The sequence below is a fragment of the Hesperophylax consimilis genome, chromosome 30, assembly GCF_061612785.1.
Source record: "Hesperophylax consimilis isolate HC1 chromosome 30, BYU_Hcon_1.0, whole genome shotgun sequence".
NCBI classification, from domain to species: domain Eukaryota; kingdom Metazoa; phylum Arthropoda; class Insecta; order Trichoptera; family Limnephilidae; genus Hesperophylax; species Hesperophylax consimilis.
This window is the reverse complement of record NC_142865.1, coordinates 4,200,149-4,222,792: the sequence shown is the minus strand read 5'-3', so window position 1 is coordinate 4,222,792 and position 22,644 is coordinate 4,200,149. Positions and strand designations below refer to the sequence as shown.

The window sequence follows — 22,644 nt, the reverse complement described above, 5'->3', positions numbered from 1 at the left end:
TGTCGCAACCCAAGAGTTATTGTTGAAAAGCCTCTCTATCCTCAACGTGTGACTGTTTGGTGCGGTTTATGGTCCGGCGGAGTCATTGGACCTTACTTTTACGAAAATGAGGCTGGAGCAACAGTTACGGTGAATGGATTGCGCTATCGAGAGATGATTAATGATTTTTTATGGCTGGAATTGGATGGTATTGATCTGGACAACGTTTACTTTCAACAAGACGGCGCTACGTGCCACACAAACAACGAAACCATTGATCTTTTACGGGAAAAGTTTCTTTGAATATCAAAATAACACCTCTTATTGGAAAACCCTGTACCTCAAATTTGTAATCTTCTGCATAACCGTTTTATGGAGAAAATGAATAAATAAATCTATATCTTTAGCAAAATATGGACTGCAGATTTGTAAAGCATATTCCAGGAAAGGTCGCACATAATTTTTATTTGATTTCAGACATATATTAAGCCGGTGATGCATGACGACAGCTACATGGACCTTTACCTGAGATCCAGAAAGAGGCTTAACAACAAACAATTGGCTGCTTTCAAATCTCTCTTCCAGTGGAGGGACGGGGTTGCCAGACTCGAGGATGAGAGCACCAGGTAAGGAATTTAATTTATTTTATTTATCAGTATCCCTGGCAGCACTGCGATAATCGTGAAATCTCAATCGATCATTTCTCGATTAATAATCGTTTTCATAATAATAATGTCTTCGTGAGGTAGCGATTTAAGTGCTGTCAGAACCCGCCGACCAATCACAGGGCGTTTGAGTGTCTCACGGTTTTAATCGTTTTTAAGTGACGATTTATTAATAAAATACAGTAAAAAGTATCAGCGCTTGTTCATCTATGTGAATATATGTTTTTTAAGCCATAATATTTTTCACTCAAGTTCCTTATTGGGGTAATATATGTTGTGAGGTTGGAGTTAGTGTGGAGGGGAAGAGGAATGTTGAGAAGTACCTTAACACGCATAAACTGTTCCCAAAAATTCCTTTAACTAACTAACCAACTAACCATCACGCCGTTTCTCCGCAGGGGTAGGCAGAGAGGACGGACCGCCAAACAACTCGGTCTTGGCACACACTTCTTGCCTCATTCACATTCATACATCGTCTCATACATACTCTTCTATTATTCTGACTCTTGACATGGCCCGACTCGAGTATCTGATTCACTTGATCGTGCCATGTCTTCCTCGGGCGTCCCCGACTTCTGCTACCATTCGCATTTGCATCATATATCCTCCTTACACTCCTATCTTCGCTCATTCGCTCTACATGCCCAAACCATCTAAGCGTCTCTTTCTTAATCTTACTCATTACGCTTACATCAGCCTTGCACTCTTTGCGGATCTCCACATTCCTCACACTATCAAACATGGTTTTACCACACATACGCCTCAGGGATCTCATTTCAACAGCATTCAATCTACTTTCATTCTTTCTTTGCCAGTTCCATGCCTCACTTCCATACATCAGGGTAGGTACCAGCACTCCGTTGTGGACTGCTAACTTCGCTTCTTTGGACAATTTTTTGTTAGCGCCAACTGCGTTCAGTCCTCCATTAATGGAGTTACCTGCATTTACCCTTGTTTCAATATCTCTGTCAGCCTTCCCATCTCTCTAGAACATACTTCCTAAATACACAAACTCATCCACCTGCTTCAAATTCCTTTAATAATGCAGACAATTTGGGAGGCGGGATTGGGTGCCACCACCCCGGGAAACATTTATTGGATAACCAACACCTCTGCCATACGTCACCCCAAATAGTTTGCTACGTTTGGTGACTTAGCAGGAGTACTGGGTTCATCGGGTGAGGTGTGTTCAGGATGCGGCTGCCCGCCAGCTGCGTGGAGTGCCAGATCGGGAGAGGTTGGTTTGGGGAAACCCTTTGACTACATCAACTGGTCTCTCAACCCATCGCCCTGCTCCGCAGTGGGAGGGATATATTCATATGTCCGTCACTTCTGGACATACTGACCCCTGGATTTCCCAGAACTCCTTCCATTCCTTAAAAACGACCCTCCACACAGTATCCCAAAAGATGACATCAGCCCTGAGGGAAATTATTTTCTTCAGGGCCGATGTCATCTGGAAAATAAAACGTATTTTGTTGAATATTCAGTCTGGTTCTTCCAGAATGCGACTTTTACATATTGCTCAATAAAATTTAGCCTTCAGGCCCATTCCCACAGTTCGTATTTTCAAAGTTAGTGTAGTTTCCCACATTTGCACATTCGACCCTACAATAAAACAATTCATTGGCCTGGTATTTTTATAAAAATATTGTCTTATTTGTGTATCATTTATGATTTAAGAATTCGTGACATTTTACTTCAAGCGGCGGCGGTTTTCAAATAGAACTGTTCGCTCTCCATTTTATAATCACCCTAGTTAAACCATTATGCCTAAAAATATTTGCCAATACCTTCCCACCCCTGTCCCATAGTAATAAAAGCCCCAAATAAAGTGTCATCTCCCTTAAAATAATCCCTTTAAAATATTTGTATTGTTTAAGTCACGTCTGTATTATTTAGGATAGTTAAGTGCATTATCTTTTATGTTTAAGAATGTTGTTTTCCAACGAGCGGGTGGAACAGCTTTATTTTTGTAATATGTCCTTCAAGAATTTAGTTTAAATACAGATACCTCCCAGAAAAAGGAGAGTATTGATATAACTGGTAGGTACAGGCGTACCTAGGTAGGAGGCAGTATTGAAATAACTGGTAGGTACATGCCTACCTACTCAGTCAGTCGTGAGATAATTACTAGGTTTATGTAAACCTAGAGAAAACTGAAGAATAAAGGAAACTAGACCTTTATTTCTTTCAGTTTAAGTTTGAGCAGAGGAAAATAAGATCCTCTGCAATTATATTGTGAACTAATAAATTTATATGTCAAGAAGAAGAAGTGTTTTCCTGCATTCCATCTGACGGCGTGTTCTCGTACCACGATAGCAGAAACACAGTCTTTATGTATTAAATATTATTATTTTATCTTTCAGTTATGTACTTCCTAACCACATGCTGCTGCAGATAGCCGAATCACTCCCACGGGAAATGCAAGGACTGCTGGCTTGCTGTAACCCCGTACCACCGTTGTTAAAGCGTAATCTGTTGGCCCTGCATCAAATGATAAGACGGGTGAGTTTTTTCGCCACGCTGAAAGAATACGAGCAAAGAAGACGAAAAATACCTTGTGCTCCCCAACAGCTTAGCTGTGGTTCAAAAACTGACGGCCGTTGTTCCCAACTTTTCGAAGGATCAATCTCAGACTCCGATCAGCCAAGTAATTTGTTCAGTAACATTCGATTCGCCTGTTTCCAAACAGTTTTACCATTGATTATCCTAAGTGGCCCCGCCCACTTTCATAGACAATAAAATGAGATCAAAGTAAAAACTTTCAATGTTAAATTAAAATTGATGAATTAATTATTGTGTTTATTATTAATGCATTTAATTTTTTTTACATAAACCGATATTTTATATATTATTTACCTGGCGTATGTAATAGGTTAAAAATAAAGTATGTTCTTGACTTTAATGCCATCGTGTCTTGGCGTCGCGAATATTTTTCACTCTGTCGACACTTTTCATAAGTAGTCATTTACTGAGGCAGGCTTAATCCAGTAGTTTGCCTTCCTTAAATTGGTAGATCGCTCAGTCGTCACCTTTCCGTTGGAAAGAGCCTAGTTGTGCTCTTGAGCAGTGTTGAGCCAAAATTTCGGCTTAACTGTTGATCAGTAGGATTGGGAACAGCGGCCGTCAGGTTTCTTTTCTCTCTAACAAGACAATGTTAATCTTCGTTCAGCATTACTTGACGGCCTCCGTGGTCGGTGGTAAGACTCACGACTAGAAATCCGGCGTGCGCCAGTAAATTTTATTTAATTCTTTGTTATTTTCATTTTATTAATTTAAAATTTGGGAGATGGGTACAAGTATCTCTGCCTCAGGAACGATAAATTGGATAACTAACACCTCTGTCATAGATCATCCCAAGTAGTTTGCTACGTTTGGTGACTTTGCACGGATGTGGAAAGTGATGAACAGGGTTCATGGAGTGAGATTGGTCCAGGTCTTGGCTGCGGATGTCTGCCCTCCTTCTGCGTGGCGGGTTGGATCAGGAGACACTGGTTGAGGGAGACCTTTTGTCCTGTACAGCTCGACCCATCGCCTTACACTGCAGTGAGAGGGATGGATTTGTGGTTATCGTGGTGTATAAATGAAAGATGTCTCCAACTCAGGTATAGCGTTTATTGATAAGTTGAAAGCTGATTTTACAATCGCAATATTTCACGTTTATTATGCACAAATACTATAGAATGCTCGCGAAACTGGGTCAGCGTTACGGTAGGTAATAGTGGTCGGCGATAGTAAATACTGAATACTAATTATATGCTCGCTGCATCAGGCTTATTTATATCGTTCGGCTGGTGGCAGCAGTAGGTAGATAAATGGCAACTAAATCGAGGCCACTCGCTCGGTCTGGACCTTTCGCGAAGTTTCGGCGGCGCGGTAATTATGCCTAGGCGGTAGACTCGAACCTTCTGGCGAGTTCTCGTAATGTGAAAGACGGCCTGTGACGTATTGTCGCCGGTAGACAAGTAGGTGCTTGTTTTGTTTACGATTCCGGCTGAGTAGCTCAGGAGTAGGTACTAAGTAGGTCGAGCGGTTTATTATTAATTGTTCAATGGATTCTTTTCGATTCATACTTTGGAGGATTGTGATTATCGCCAATTTAAATGGGTTGTCGGCTGAATGATTGGCTGTGGTTCTCCAATCCGCAGAATCCAATTTTACGTGATTACTCTCGGGTGTGCTAAAATGAGAATTCGGATATCTTCAATTTAGTTTTTATTTTAACAAAACTCACGTTACAATAATTTCATGAACAAAACAGATTGCGTACGTTAGAGGAGATTTTAGGGCTAAACCGGCGGCTAGACCACTGGAGATAGAATGAATTATTTGCCTCGCGAGGTATCGCGCGCAGGTTCACAGTGATACCGGCCTCACAAGAATGTGGGTAAAAGTAATGTTGTCATTATTTTCGGGAGATGTAAACTCCCTACAATACGCCTGTCTCTCCTGGACATATTCACCCCCAGATTCCTACCCACCCCTCACACCTTTTTCCTTCCCATAACATTCTTTCCTTAAAAATCCCCTACATACAGGATCTCCAAAGATGGCATAACAAAAGAATTAAGAAACATAATTTTTTTCATTGCATTCTTTACGAGTCTAGCAATATTATATATATATATTGGACTTTGCAGGCCAGAGACACGGTGGCCGCGACGCCAGCCGAGTACCAATCAACGGACAGCCAGGTGTCAATGCCTCCCCCGACGCCTTCCATTCTCAAGTTCGTCCATGATAAGCTGGAGGAATTCAGGTGAGCTATATAATTATATCATGTACACATAATTTAGCTAAAATAGTACTTGTATCATACGTATCCAGACCTCCAGAATATTTCAAGAGAATTCATATTTACGCCAAAATCACAAAAACACTTCAACCCCGAAACCGCTCGATACCGTGTCGCCGACACATTTGGAAATCTTTACATCAAAATAACTCAATCAAATGATGTATTATATGTGATTAATCAAGATAATTACATAGCAATATAATAACAGAACCTGAAATACATCTGAAAATAATCATCCAGCACCTCCCTCGGACACACCAACCCACGAAGTGACCACGGCTAGGAAGGCTAATCAGTATTTACGTAGGACCCCCTCCACTACTCCCCGGATGGAATTCCATGATGGCCGCCGTCTCCAACCAATCACAGCCCAGCATGTCACCTTGACTTTCTTATCAAACACTGATAACAGATTCAAATGTGATTAATTGTGATATCATCAGACTGGATTTACGGGAAAAAGATGCAAGATATAACTACGAAATAAATATCAACATCAAGAAATGATTATATACTAATATAATAACATGAATAATTATATCTAACTATATTTGTTACCCTTTGGGAAATGTTCAAACCAAAGATATTTAACTTCAAACCCAATATGAAAACTTGTATAATTATTTATGAAATAAATAAACGGGACTGCGGGAGATGGTTTTGGTAGATTGAACTGACTTGGTGAAAGGTATCATATTAAAATATAACTTTCCTCTCAACAAGATAATTGCAGAGAGGAAAAATACCTAACCACTTTACTCCTCACGAAAGAGGATAGAACACCTCCGAGAGGGTTCGATTTGAAAACGTTCTATAAATAGAGAACCGAATTCCATACAAAGTCAGTTCAACAACTACCTCTGAAAGAGAATCCTCTCTCCTGAAGAACCATCTCCAAGTCTCCAAAAGTCTCAAGAAATATTTTCAAGTGTTTTATTCAGTAGTAAATTCAGTTTTTGCCAAGTATTAAATTCTTTTCGTCAGTTCAGATCTGGAAATAAATTCCTCTCTGATGGTGGCTTTAAACTCTACCACGAACTTCTACAACATCTACAACCTCTACCAAGACTGAGAACGCTGACAAGTGTACCCAGCTACCTTCGTATCTACAGTTATTGTACGGACAGTATATTGTTTCGTACAGTACTAAAATCATAGACATTAGAGGTCTGGGAGAAATTTCTCCCATAATTGCTCTAGGTGTTAACGCGTCCCAAAAGTTAAGAATTTTTTTTAGTAATGTTGAACTTCATAGTGTTTTTTTTTAAATATTTTCAGGGAAGGTCTGCCCGTATATATGAACGGAGGGGGAGTTATTAAAAGACATAAGAAGAAACATAACAGAAAACCTTGGTCATTGGAAGCATTACCTGTGACTCCAAAGGTAACAAATATATTATTTTTTATTAGTTTCTATAGCAAAGTTTGTACATGATGTAAGTTTATGGACATTTTCGACAAAGTTTTTACAAGATGTAAGTTTTAGGGCATTTTTGTCAAAGTTTGTATGTACATGATGTAAGTTTATGGACATTTTTGCCAAAGTTTGTACATGATGTAAGTTTATGGGCATTTTCGCCAAAGTTTGTACAAGAAGTAGGTTTCAGGGTATTTTTGCCAATTTTTTTACTAGATGTATGTTTCAGGGCTTTCTATTGCATTTTTTCCAAAGTTTGTACATGGTGTAAGTTTCATGGCATTTTCTCCAAAGTTTGTACATGATGTAAGTATATGGATATTTTCGCCAAAGTTTGTACAAGATGTAAGTATATGGGCATTTTCGCCAAAGTTTGTACATGATGTAAGTATATGGGCATTTTCGCCAAAGTTTGTACAAGAAGTAGGTTTCAGGGTATTTTTGCCAATTTTTTTACTAGATGTATGTTTCAGGGCTTTCTATTGCATTTTTTCCAAAGTTTGTACATGGTGTAAGTTTCATGGCATTTTCTCCAAAGTTTGTACATGATGTAAGTATATGGATATTTTCGCCAAAGTTTGTACAAGATGTAAGTATATGGGCATTTTCGCCAAAGTTTGTACAAGATGTAAGTATATGGGCATTTTTGCCAAAGTTTGTACAAGATGTAAGTATATGGGCATTTTCGCCAAAGTTTGTACAAGATGTAAGTTTATGGGAATTTTCGCCAAAGTTTGTACAAGATGTAAGTATATGGGCATTTTCGCCAAAGTTTGTACAAGATGTAAGTTTATGGGCATTTTCGCCAAAGTTTGTACAAGATGTAAGTATATGGGCATTTTCGCCAAAGTTTGTACAAGATGTAAGTTTATGGGGATTTTCGCCAAAGTTTGTACAAGATGTAAGTTTATGGGCATTTTCGCCAAAGTTTGTACAAGATGTAAGTATAGGGGCATTTTCGCCAAAGTTTGTACAAGATGTAAGTTTATGGGGATTTTCGCCAAAGTTTGTACATTGCGTTTTAGTCATGTCCCACGATTTTGATTTTTTTTCGTAATTACGTGTTATAGAATATTGGAAAGTTGTATATTTTTAACCTGCAAATTTATTCTTTTTTGTAAGAAATATAGATAATGATATCCTCACTGGGATCTCCCGTGCTGAGGGTTTTATTTACATATTATAAAAATTTAGTAGTATGAATAATATTATGTAATTATAAATATATTAAATAGTGTTTTTTTCTGGAATAATTATAAATATATTACAAGGTGTTTTTTGTTCAGTTGATTGGTTTCAGTTTCAGTCTGTATTTGGTGTCAGTATATTATCTATTTTTGATCTCCCTATGTTTTGTATCCAGCCTTTTATTTGAGATTTAAATGTTACAATATTGTTGTGAGTTTTGAATGAGAGTGGGATTTTGTTGTAGAGTTTAGTACCATAGTATAGGAAGCTTTTTTGCCAATTGTTGTATTATTGTAGTCTGTTCTCTCAGCCATGTTTTTACTTTAGTTTTAAATATATTATTAGTTTTTGTTTGGCAGAGCATAATGGTGACCGTATAACTCATCAAAATGACAATTCTACACACCTTTAAAAGTGATATAAAGTCATGAAAAGTAATGAAACAAAAATTAGATTAAATAGGTTAGGTTATGATAGTTTTTCTTCATCGCTTTTAATGACTACATATATCACTTTTTAAAGGTGTATTGAGTTATCATGTAACCATCTTTTAGACAGAATACTAATACTAAATTTCATGCCCTGGTTAGATATTTATGTTGGGCAGTGGAGTATTCAGTTATATTTTTTTAAAGTTTAAATAAAACATTTTTTGAATATGGTTTGGACATGTGGAGCGGAGAAATGGAAAAAAGAGTGCCTGGAGAATGAATGACGCGAAAGTGAATTGTAGAAGAATTCGGGGACGCCCGAGTAAGGCATGCCTCAATGTCATGTCAAGAGTCAGTTAACGGAAGATTATTGTATGGTATATGAATGTGAATGAAGCAAGGGGTGTGTGCCAGAACAGAGTTGTGTGACGGCTCATCCTCTCTGCCTACCCCTGTGGAGAAAATGAGCAATGGTTATATAAAAATAATTCAAGTTTTACAGGGTTATCAATTCTTCTTTCAGGATTTTGATTTTTCTTGTGTAAAGATCAGATTTGTGCCTCCCTACCAAAGATGTCTCATGGTTAAAGATTATCAGGTATTTATTTCTTCAAATAATATTCAACGTTCAAAGCAATTTTTCTTTCTGTATTATTAATATCGTTAGCTTGCATAGACTAAATAAGACTAGACACGGCATAATCATTTAAAAATAACCCCAACACAATTTTGGTTTGGTTCACGTGAACATTTATGAAAATGCCCACGCATTGTGTCGCAATGCAAAATGGGCACTGTGCATTGCGTTTTACCTTTTGTTGGTCTAGAGCAGGGGTCTCCAAACTTTTCAGCTGGAGGGCCACATTGACTACTCCAGTGAGTTCGGAGGGCCAAAACCGTTTTAATTTCTAGACACCCATATATTCTGTCCTAGGGAGGGGGGGGGGGGGGGGGGGGTAGACAATAGAATTTTCAGGGATGAAAATATAGCTTTAGATAACAAAAATCCTCTTGATATATTCGCGTGATACTTGTGGACGCAATGTATTGGTGCCAAGTACCTCGCCAACGAGCATATTTATTTAAAAATTCGCGGAGTTTTCGCCCCTTCTGAGCAAGGTCTTAGCCATTAGCTGTCGCGGGTCCTTGATGACACTGGTCATAAGATGTCGCGGGCCGGATGGAAGACACTGGCGGGCCGGATACGGCCCGCGGGCCGTAGTTTGGAGACCCCTGGTCTAGAGTAAGCTATTTTGCTTCTCAGCTATGCTGGGCAAGTTCATTTTTTCAATCACAAAAATAACCCAGTTCCAAATATTTAAATTTGAATTGTGTCCATATTAAAACACCTCTGACAACAAATTCTCTGTGGTTTCGCTGACGAGTTTGAACGCTTGTACAAGGAGTTTAAACAGAGTTGGGTTGTTAAGTTCATATCCATATTTTTGACGTACGCTACGTGGCGTTATTTTTTAAATGAATTTTACTAGACAGGGCTAATCTAGTATAATACATCAATGTTAGCTTGCCATAAAAAGTCACCAACTGCAAAACAATTCCCGTGGTGTCGATACCCGTAACAGCCTCCCAAGTTTTTAAATGCTATTTCAAGCAAAATTTTAATGTCGAAACTAATTTTGTTGTTTTGTTTTCTAGGAATCCAAATCAGAGGAGCGATAACGTCAAGAAAAATATTCTAAACGGATTAATTTACTTGACGAGTGTTGATGATTCATTAAAAAAATATTATTTTATTATTAAAACCCATATTTTATACATGGTCTTTGTACTACAATCGATTTTGTTATACAGGGTTTTCCAATAAGAGGTGTTATTTTGATATTCAATCGTAAAAGATCAATGGTTTCGTTGCTTGTGTGGCACGTAGCGCCATCTTGTTGAAAGTAAACGCTGTCCAGATCAATACCATCCAATTCCGGCCATAAAAAATCATTAATCATCTCTCGATAGCGCAATCCATTCACCGTAACTGTTGCTCTAGCCTCATTTTCGAAAAAGTAAGGTCCAATGACTCCGCCGGACCATAAACCGCACCAAATAGTCACACGTTGAGGATAGAGAGGCTTTTCAACAATAACTCTTGAGTTTTCCGAGCCCTAGATGCGACAATTTTCCTTGTTGACGAGGCCACCGAGGTGGAAATGGGCGTCATCACTCAAGATGATTTGCATTTGATTCACTCAAGTGAATTTTAATAATTTCAATGCGTTGTTGAAGCGTGTATCGTTCCATTTTTATTAATGGCGTAGTTTCTACTTGTCAAATGTCAAAAAATGACAGCTTCAAAAGTAACATCTACCGAAATAGCGGACTATTCAAAATAACACCTCTTATTGGAAAACCCTGTACAACTTTTTTTCGTTTGAGGTCTCGTTTTCAAGTAATTCAATCCCAAAGTTGGAATTTTGTTGTTCAAGTTTGAAAAAAAAATCGGTCACTAATAACAGCTGTTTGAAGTCTTTTAAAATGCGTTGAAGAGTAGATCCGGTACTAAAAGTTTTGTTAACCTTTTTAGTTGCTGAAAACAATGGAAATGCTCAAATTAAAAAAAATATTTAATGTAAATGTGCCAATTTTTACTATGAGTTTTTGGACACCATGTAAAGACAGAATTAGAATTTAACAATTTTATTTTAAGTTCTGCTAGCTATGTATTTATATTTACTAAAAAGTACAATAATTAAAATTTTGGAGCATCTTGTAATTAAATAACCTCAAACACCGTGTTTATAAAAACATGTTACAGGAAGTAATGAATATATTGTGTATGTACCTAGACACCGCCACCTTTATTAATACAAGCCATGCTTTAGAAACTGCACTGACTAGTACTGTTTAGTATGAAAATCTGCTAATCTCAGTGCAAGAAGTCCGAAAACAGTTCTCTTTAACTGTCAGTACAGTTTCTACAGCATGACTTGTATTAATAAAGATGAATTTAAAAATTATTTTGTGTTTAGTTTTGTTTGAGAAAAATGTTGATAGAAGTATTTTTTATTTATAGGATTATTTTGTGTTATCTGTAACCAAAGTTTGATACTGCTGCATATAAATGTTGGTTTCTTGCCGTGTCAATGTTACGCTACGTATATATACGCGAGCCGAACTGCCAAACTAAACCTCAAATTATGGGTAAGGAACGAAGTAACCGTACGTGTTGCGAAACGTCGCTTGCAGTTGCTTCGTTCCTTTCCCGTAATTCGTGGCTCAGTTCGCAAATGTATAAGTAACCATTACGGTGGCTTGCAAAAGGTTAAAATAGATTTTTTATAATATTTCTGTTTTTCTCAAACAGACTTACGCGATCTTAATAATTAATAAGGTGACGATATGTTTTCAAATTATGCTGACCAATAAATCAAAAAATTGTTTTGCATTTGACCCCTTAAGACTAATTTTTTCAGTTAAGCGAACAAACGGCTATTATCCGTTGAGTTAATTCGTTCGCATATGGTTTAAGGTGATGCACTATGTCGTGTAATATTTTAAATTGAGCCGCTATCAATAACAACCCTTACGTAGATGGCGATAAGGTTTAAATTCCCTCTTAACACCATCCGCCTGTTTTGATTTATGCAAGAAAAAAACATGGCCAAAAAGTGCCTTTTATTTTATTTTGTGGATGTTCAGTAGGGTGTCCCAAAAAAATTAAAAATGTTATTTTTGAACGCATACCCTCTAATTTTTTTTTAATAATGACAAAACACTTATAAAAAAAAATTCGTTTACTTTGGACAAATGCAACCCGTGCCGACTTGCATCGAAAGATGTCAGTACTTGTACATTAAGACGCCAGCGAGCAAACGTGTTGATGAGCTTGTAGTAACTTGATATTTTGTTAGTAAACGAAAATCACTCGTTCAGGCAAGATATTGTTAGATTTACGCACCTCTAAAAAGAGTATATTTTTTATAGGAGTCGTAAAACACCAAATATCAGGTTCTAAACTGCCATCTAATGGACAAGTTCTTGAAGTTTTGTTCTACAATATCCGGAAAGTGAATTTAACTGTCAATATATACCAAAATAGTTGGTATTAAAAGCTGTGTTTGAAGTAAAAATCAGTCAAGTGACTACAAGCCCTGACATACCACTCTTCAAAAAGTTTCGAGATAACTGTAAAAATGTTGATCCCGATAAAATTCAGTGCTACAAAGAAAATCTCACATTGCACCTAACCGCTTCCGAAATCGATGATTTGCTTGACTTTTACCGTACTGCACTGACAACAAAAATACTTGGAGATGACTATTGAGAGTTTTTAGAGCTCTGTGTGATAGTTTTAGGAGGAGATACAGCGAGAAAATTTAAGATTCGGCCTCCAGGTGCTCGATGGATGGCAAAGGCGCTTTATTCCTTGAAAATATCAATAATTTGTGCGCAATTTAAAATTACCGGTAAGGATAAGGCGGCACTTTAAGACGTTTGCCTGTTCATAGTAACATCCTACCTCAAGCCATGGCTACAATGTATTATAGAAGTTAAAGCACCTTACCAGGACTTTGAAATCGATGAAGGCTTAGGAAAAAAATGATGAAAACATCTCAATGGCAGCTTTATTTCTGTTCAGTAAGCAGTTATGGTATTTGACCGATGAAGGATCTATTTTATAGCTGTTTGACGACGCTGTGGATCAAACAACTAAAATAAAAATGCTCGAAATATCAAAAAAAATAATATATCAACCCATGACAAACGTTACATCCCATCGAAGGAAGATCTTGATGGTAAATTGTATGGTAAGTTTATTAAGTAGTTTAAATTATGTTTTGTATTGAGGTTTTTGTTCATATCATAATTTAGTGACTTTTGTTTCAGAGAAAAATATTTACGACTTCATTTCAGTCAAGAGCAAGTATTTGTTTGATCGTCTGAAAACAGATGCCAGTTTTCTTAACGAATTACCTACGATGTGGTCAAATAATGCTTCCTATCAAGAAGTCAGAAAGAAGGTGTCGCCGCTGAGGGTAGTGAATGATACAGCTGAAAGAACTGTTAAGTTAATGCAAGATTTTCATTGATTAATCTCACGGTCGAAGAGGAACAAAAATAATTTTTGTTACGATGCGTTCAGGAACACCGGAAGATTTATCCTGACTGTAAAAAACAAACTATGAAGAAAAAATTTAATCAATAAACCATTTTTAAATATGAAATACTACATAATTGAACACTTGTGCATTTTTAAATTTTATTTATCCGTCAAAAATGAAAGTTGAAAATCCTTCCATATTAACTCTGTGCCATATGTTTGGCATCAAGTCGGCACGGGTTGCCGGTATTTAATCAAAATAATATTTATTATATGAGTTATTGGGATCAAATGAAATAAAATAAGTGGGTATGCATATTAAAATTCATGAAAAAAAAATTCTTCCTTATGTCCTGGGACACCCTAATGTTCAGGCATAGATATTTAATTTTTTTCCGATCATTTTATAAATAACTTAATTTGCCACATTATACAATAAAATCATAACCGAAAACAGGTTCGTAAGTAGGAGATTTTGAACTTTAAAGCAGTTTTCATAGGCCTTATACATTATTTTTTTCTGGGCTTATAAAAAGACTTACCTAAAAAATACTCGATAATTTCAAAGGCCAAGATGTATTCTACTCGCAGTATTTAATTAAAGCATCTGAAACATTTCTAGGCGACTAAATTTTCAAACCAAAATCACATGATTTTGCATTACTACGTATGGCATTGCCTTAATGCCATACGTAGTAATAATTGCATGTATGAAAAACATATATTTTGTTTTATATTTTCCTTAAATATGTTTATTTTCTTTTTTTTTTCCTTCCATATTATGTTTTATTTTTTCTTACCACAACATATGGTTTTATTGTAATTTATAGAATTATGACTACCACAACACGGGCATAAGCCTAGTGTGGGAGTTATTAAGAACACAAAAATTGTAATTCATAAAACTCACTGAATAAATAAAAAAAAAAATAAAAAATGGAAATCGTTGTATCTCCCTTACTATTATGGTGAGAAATATGATTTAAATGGTGTTGAAAGAGAAAACACCACGCTTTATATTCAAATCTGGAAGTTGACCACAGACAAATTAAAATGTACGCTTCTATTGAATATTATTATCAAATTTTTATTAATTATTTTTATATGAAACAAAAAAAAAAAAGAAAGAAATTAACCACAAATGAATTGAAATGTACACCTCTATGAAACCGAAGTTTCCAATGGCAATTTGAGAAATAATTGTGAAACTTTGTGAATTTTTTATTCATTATTTTTATATGAAACCATGAAAAAGTTAGGTGACTTTAAATTTTTTTTAATGCATTTATTTAACAAAATATGTGTGTTTTTTTTTTGGTTATCGGTAATTTTAGTTCAGTGTTTATACAAAGATACATAAGGTGAGACATTACTTTTTAATGTTTGCATTAAAAATTTGAATGTATCAAAAATTAAATGTTTACTTTTAATAATAAAATTTGAAAGTGTATTTCATCAACTTTCAAAAACAGTTTTTGGATACATTCAGAAATATTCCATTGGTTTGGAATTTATTGCAAAAATTTTCCAACCTTATAGCGTCTTTAAGAAATATAACTTTCAATATGCCAGAGGTCTGAGGGGCTAATAATGTGACGATATCTGTTAAAATTATGCTGACCAATAAATCAAAAAAGTGCTTAGCAATTTAGTTGTGAGTTTGTTTAACAGTCTTACCCTTAAACAGATAACCCCATAGAAGTGCAATATACCGATTTGGGAGAAAACTGATGTCGAAAATTTACACGAGACATTTCGATTCCTGATAAAATTGATCTGTTCAAAAAATTTTTCGGTATTTGAAAACTGTTGGTCAATTTCACCAGATGTAAGGAAGAATTGAACTCACTTCGGGACATGAACAACTTCCACACCATGCTTGTATCAGTTTATCTTTTCAGTGAGTCTTGCATATATAAAATAAATACATGAAACATAAAAAATGTTATGCACAATTGGCAGAACAAATAAATAATATTTAAAAAACGATAATATGATAATGTGTTTTATTAATTTTTTTTAATCTTTCTAACCCCTAGAGCAATTTTGGGAGATATTTCTCCCAGATCTCAAACACCATTATAATCGTGAACCTAAAAATCCCTGGATGGAGCTATTCGAAAACAATTTGAAGCTGGAAAGAAATATGAAAAATGCCAAAACCTACATAAATTTTTTAATGACTTCCCATTCATTGTCTTATCAAATACCCCCAAAAATCGTAGTATCAAACACAAAAATAAAATTATAATAATTCATTATGCACCACTTTGTATACAAAAGTATCAAACACAAAAATAAAATTATAATAATTCATTATGCACCACTTTGTATACAAATCATTTCAAAAGTTAGTTATACAAGATGGCTGTCAGGCAATTTTCCTTCAACCTAGATATGGCTTCAATGCCATTTATACAAAATAGCACTAATGCTCTGTCCATGCCTAGAGTCGTTTTGGGAGATATTTCTCACAGCCAGATACAGGCTATAAAATTTATACTATTCATTTTGGATTACTTTTTTAATTACAAAGGTACAGTGTAAAGGTAGGGGAACTATGTAGCCACCCGGTTGGGCAGCGTTGTTAGGCGGTTTAAGGTAGGGGCTGTAGGAAAGAATTTGTTAATGAAACATGTGAAAAATTACGGTGACTTACACAATTTAAACAGTGTTAGAAAGAGATAACACCAAAATTTACCATAATCGCTCTTGAATTTTTTTTAAATAATTCTTGAAACAATATTTTTTAACATTTGAAAAATCTTTGTCAAGGCTTACAAAATTTTTAATAAATATTTTTATATGTAACGAAAAGAATAACTTTTATAATACCTTTGTCTAATGAAATTGTTTTTTAGTTTCGTATAAAGTGGTAATTACAGTTTACACGTTAAAAATCATTGGTAAACGATTTTAAAATCTTATAATTGTTTTTAACCTTTCCCTTACTGTGCTAAAAAAATCCACACATTCCGGTGCTGTGTAGTCAATACACATCTCAAAATAAGCGATTTAATATCGGAGAAATATGAATATTCATAGCTAATCGCTTATGTTTATTATATTTAATATCAAAAGTGATAATAATAGTAATTTAATTGCTGAAAACATGAAAAAATCATCAGCAGATGCTAAAAAAACGTGCGGGGGGTCCACATCTAACAATGGTCCGGGACCGACTGGCTGGCGGCTAGCACACACACAGCTATGCGATCGTAGGTATCGATGGTCTAAATCAAAATACAACTGCGGACGTGTGGATTTCTCATGTTCCCGCATAGCGAACTAAAGCGGGACACCAATAGCGTGTCATTTCCTCGCACACTCTTCGCGTAGCAGTGTCACACGCTTGATTGTATTGGTTGATATATTGCTGATTTTTAATTAAATTTGAAAACTATGTAAAATATTATTTTTTAATTCAGTGCATAAATGTATAGCGGAGGAATACCTAAAATCTGAACCCAGAAATTATTATATTTATAGAGTTGTTAAAGTTATTAGAAGCAATGTGTAGTAAATACACACCACAGATAAGGAAAGGTTAATTACATATTATGTTGATTTGAAATACTAACATCTGAAAGTCTTTAATCTGATTTCAAAAACGATATTTTATTTTGAAAAGCATAGAATATATCTGAAATAGAATGTAACATGAAAATATTTGCCGTGCAATCTATATTTAGACAGTTCATTCAAGAGAAATTAAGATTAGTCACCGAACCTCGGTAGTGTGCAATCGTGTTTACCAGTGCTCTGTGTTTGACGGCTTACTTTGACGGCGGCGCGGCGTACAGATAAGATTTATTTATTGTTACCTTTTCGTATTCATTATTTTTGTTTGTGTTATTGGTTTGCGACGAAGTTGCGTGTATTATTTCTATTATTTATTATTTCTAAAATAATAATTATTGTTTAATTTTTTTTTTAATTTGTTGAAATGGAGGAAGATGAAAATCGACCTCCGGACCCTGAGCCCATTTCTAATATTGTAGACGACTACGATACTGATGATACCCAGACTTCTGTAACCCTTCCTTCACGAAAACGACGTCCTCCGCTTTGCCTTAATGTACCTCCTAAAATTAAATCTCTTTCACAATCAAACGAAGCCCCAATCTCTCATGGAAGTTATAATGATACAATTCCTCCAGAAGCAAAAGCCATTGAGCTTATTTATTCTATTTCATCTTCAGCTCCATTTATTGTCAATGTCCAAAGGACTGAACAGGGGAAAATAATTCATCCCCTGGATTTTGGTAAATTTATTTTTAGCTCAAAACTCAATAACCTCGGTATTATAAATGGATCAATAAAACCGGAAGGTCGATACAAACTATCCATAGAACTTAAATCAGCCACATTAGCTAATGATTTTGTAAAAAAAATAGGTTCTCTTTCAAATAATAAATTTAAATCTTTCATACCTACATTCAATTTAACCAGAATGGGCAGAGTAAGAGGTATCCCAACCGATCTATCAGAAACAGAAATAGTAGATGCTCTTAATGACTCTCAATTAACTCCAAAAGTTTTAAAAGCACGTCGTTTGAATTTCAAGGATACTTCCACCGGCACCACTATATGGAAACCTTCCCAATCCGTTGTTATTACTTTCGAAGGTCAAACATTACCATCCCGTGTATTTATTTATTATAACGCTCTTCCCGTTGAAATATACAGATTCCCGACTATCCAATGTTTCAACTGTTGCCGTTTTGGCCATTCAAAACCTATTTGTCGTTCCCCTCCTCGTTGTTTCCATTGCGGAGAGGATCATCCCTTTGAACAGTGTCAAAATACAACGAATAACCCTATTTGTATTAATTGTAAGGGCAACCATACTGCTGTTAGTGTGGCCTGTCCAGAGTTATCTAGACAGAGAAATATCAAACAGTCAATGGCTGCAGACAATATTTCCTACTTTCAGGCCTCTAAATTATTCGCTCCTACAAAAAAATCTTTTGCAGAGATAACGTCTAACGCTTCTCTCTTTCATTTTTCTTCCCCTAAATCCCCTCTATCATCTTCCCACAAAGAAACAATTTTCAAGCCGATAAAATCTAATCCAAAATTTATTCCTTCTTTCGATAAAAAACTACATAATGAACTTTTACTTAACCCGAATGGGAATAATAAATCCCAGGCTCCCAATGGGACTGCCTTAAAAAACTGTTCCACTTCCGATATCTTCCCTAAAGTCACGATTGAAAATTCTTCTTTTATTCAAACTTTAATTACCCTATTAATTACGATCCTTTCAAATAACAATAAAGTACCGTCCAACGCTGCCGATTATATGAAATCTTTACTCTCTAGCCTTCCCGATGTATCCGCAAATGAGCAAAATACTTCAATGGAATAGTAGAAGTCTATTCGCCAACAAAATTGATCTTGTACAGTTACTTGATGAACATAATATTTCAGTTGCTGCCATCTCCGAAACGTGGTTAAAACCCTCATACCAATTTAATATTCCTGGATATCATTGTCTAAGACATGATAGACTGGATGGCAAAGGTGGCACTGCTCTTATTATACATAATTCTATCCCTTTTAAACAAATTATTTTCCACACTCTCTCCAATAATTTTCAGATAGTAGCTGCTGTTATATCTGATATTACATTACTATCAATATATATCCCTCCCTCTACAATTTTTGTTGAAAACGAATGTTCAACATTTATATCCCAGATTCGTCCCCCGTATATGATACTTGGGGACTTCAATGCTCATTCTCCTTCTTGGGGCAGTGAGTTAACAAACCGTTCTGGCCATAATCTATTAGATTTTATGGATACCTATAATTTATGTATACTAAATGATGGATCTCCAACTCGTTTCACTGCCCCTCAACATCGGAAAAGTGCAGTCGATTTATCTCTTTGCTCATCTTCGATGATTCCCATATGTTCTTGGAACATCCTTAAAGATCCCCTTTCCAGTGACCATTTTCCTATAATAATTACCTTCCACCATCTATCTTCCACGCATTCCTTTTCGATAAACAATAATTTTAAATTTAAAACGAAAGACGTGAATTGGAGAAATTTTTCTTCAGAATTAGACTCCATTGTTCAAGCATCTAAGTCTTCCCTTGTCAACACTAGTTTAAAATGTGAATTATTTCCTAACATGATAATAAAAGCTGCAGAAAAAACACTTAAAAAACGTAATGTTAACATTAAGATAAAACATTCCACCCCATGGTGGGATGAAGAATGCACTAGTGTCGTTAAATCCAGAAGAGAAGCAATTTCCATTTTCCGTAAATGTATGTCTTTCGAAAATTACCTTTCTGTGAAACGCGCCCAGGCAGAAGCGAAACGCGTTTTGAAAAACAAAAAGCGGTCTGGATAGCGAAAATTCTGTGAACGCTTGTCTCCTGAATCTCCCCAGTCATCCGTATGGTCCAATTTAAAAAAATTCGGTTCGTCATATACTCCGCAGCGTTCTAAACATATTCCAGAAGAAATTATTATAGGTTTTGCTGATAAGATAGCTCCTCCGTCAGTTGCCAGATGTGAGGAAATGCCTTCCTTTATTTCTTATCCATCTCACTCTAGCTGGCTGGACTCTCCTTTCTCAATAAGTGAATTAAATCGAGTAATCAATTCCCTTCCAGACTCTTCTCCTGGCCCTGATGGAATCTTATATAGTTTCATTAAAGCATTCTCAGACATGTCGGTTGAATATTTTTTATCCCTAATTAATTACATGTTCGAAACGGGATTTATTCCGGAAGTCTGGAAAGTTCAAAAAATCCTTCCGATTTTAAAACCCGGCAAAAATCCATCTGAAATCTCATCCTATCGTCCTATTGCTCTTTCGTCGTGTTTAATGAAAGTAGCAGAACACTTGATAAAGAACAGATTGGAATGGTTTGTTGAAATATGCTATGTTATATTATATAATATTTATATTATATCTATAAATATAATATAAATATTGCTATGCCAGTAAAAAATACATCGACACACTATATAAAGCTCAGAAAACCTTAATAAAAGTTATACTTAAAGTACCAATACTAACACCCACTTCAACCATATTTAAACAATTCCCAGTGTTGAAGATTCAAAAACTATATTCAAAACAAATACTTACTTTCCTTTACAAGAACCTAAACACATTTAAAACTTCACAAACTTCTCGCAATACCAGAACAAGACATGCACACCAACTACTAATACCAAAAACCAACACATCCTTTGGACAAAAACACTACAGATTCCAGGCTATAAAACTATTCAATTCACTTCCAACACAATATAAAACATCTAATCTTACAGAATACAAAAAACACATATGGAACTGGCTACAATCCTGTTAATATTTATTTTTTTATATTTCACTTTTTTGGAATAACTATGGAAAAACTACTGTTATAACTATGGAAAAATCGATTTTATATTTTAATTTTTAATGTTTCTCTGTGTAACCAACTCCACTGTATTGTTTTAGAATTATATAACTTTACAATTGAAAAAGTCCTCCACAACACAGGTGAACTCCTAGCGTGGAGGACAATATACTATACCATTAATCAATATGGCTTCCGGAAAAAGAAATCAACCATAGATAATTTAAGTGTGTTAACAACAGACATCCGTATATCTCAGTCCCTTAATTCTTGCACTCTGGCCACATTTCTTGATCTTTCGTCAGCTTACGACGATGTATTAATTAACATTTTGAAAGAAAAATTAATTAAAATAAAAATTCCCTTAAAACTAGTTCAATTTATTATTAATTTACTAACAGACAGATCCATTATTATCCACTTTTCCTCAAAAACTATAAATCGCAAACTATGGAAGGGGTTACCTCAGGGGTCCGTAATCAGTCCATTAATATTTAATATATATATAAGTGATTTAGACAGTGTAATTCCTTCATCTATCAAGCGACTTTATTTTGCTGATGATTTTCTTATATATTTATCACACAAAAATCTATCGCACGCTGCGAAGGAATTGAATTTGGCTTTACATAATATTAAAGTTTGGTTGTTGACAAATGGGATGAATTTAGCTACGTCTAAAACCAAAGTAGTGGCTTTTACGCGCAAAAGAAAAATACCCCCCTTTTCTGTCTGCTTTGATAATGTCCCTCTTCAAATCGTTAAGCAAATTAAATTTCTTGGACTACTTTTGGATCATAAACTTTCCTGGCTCCCGCATATTCAGAACATTTCGGCTAAGTGTGAAAAGGGGCTAAATATTATGCGAGCTGTTTCCAGAGTGTGGTGGGGATCTCATCCTACTACTCTTAAATTAATGTATGGTGCTCTAGTGCGAAGCCATTTGGATTATGGAACATTTCTTTTCGATCCTCTTCCTAAATATTTGGACAAAAAACTTGAAAGAATTCAGTCTAAAGCGCTCAGAATAATTATTGGAGCGATGAAATCTTCTCCAATTAATTCTCTCCAGGTAGAATGTGTTGATCCCCCCTTAATTTTAAGGAGACAATTCCTAGCTGATAAATATATTTTTAAATCTTTTTCTATATCGCGTCACCCTTTAGAACAAAGCCTTGATTATTTGTTCAATTACTTAAATAACGAAAAAAGATCGACAGATAAAAATCGACTTCCTCTCCTTCTAAAAAGTTTTCTTTCATTCAAATCTCTGTCTTCTTCCCTCCAAAATCTACAAAAAGATCCTATCCTTCCTATTTTCACCATCCCATTTGATTCTATCAATTATATCCCCAACGTTATAACTTCAGACTTCCGAACTGATATTTTAACCTCATCTAATCAAAATGTTGAGGAAAAATTTAAAAACATTACATCTTCTAAGTTTCCAGAATTTTCTCTCATTTACACAGATGGTTCTAAGTCTGATAACAAAGATTGTGGAGCTGCGGTACACATTCCCGAATTCGATTTAGATTTGTCTTATAAATTGCCTAAAGAAATTTCCATATTTACTGCAGAATGCTTCGCAATTGAACAAGCTTTGAGCCAAATCCAGCTTTTCAATATTCGACGAGCCTTACTGTGCACTGACTCACTAAGCGCAGTGTTAAAAATTTCCTCAAATATCCATAAACCAGAAGACTATATTATTTATAATATCAGAAACACCCTTAAAT

The 22,644-nt window shown here is 35.4% G+C and overlaps 1 protein-coding gene across 1 annotated transcript in view; it reads left to right on the top strand.

Moving 5' to 3' along the window:
* The window catches only part of Rrp6 (exosome component Rrp6), a 46,437-nt gene extending 34,311 nt beyond the window's left edge, over positions 1-12,126 (top strand). The window contains exons 9-14 of the mRNA XM_089649719.1: positions 457-605; positions 3,014-3,152; positions 5,288-5,406; positions 6,724-6,829; positions 9,005-9,079; positions 10,138-12,126. Coding sequence (XP_089505845.1) covers positions 457-605; positions 3,014-3,152; positions 5,288-5,406; positions 6,724-6,829; positions 9,005-9,079; positions 10,138-10,161 — 612 coding nt within the window. The 3' untranslated portion in view covers positions 10,162-12,126. The remainder of the gene's footprint in view (positions 1-456; positions 606-3,013; positions 3,153-5,287; positions 5,407-6,723; positions 6,830-9,004; positions 9,080-10,137) is intronic.
* The last annotated feature ends 10,518 nt before the right edge of the window (positions 12,127-22,644 follow it).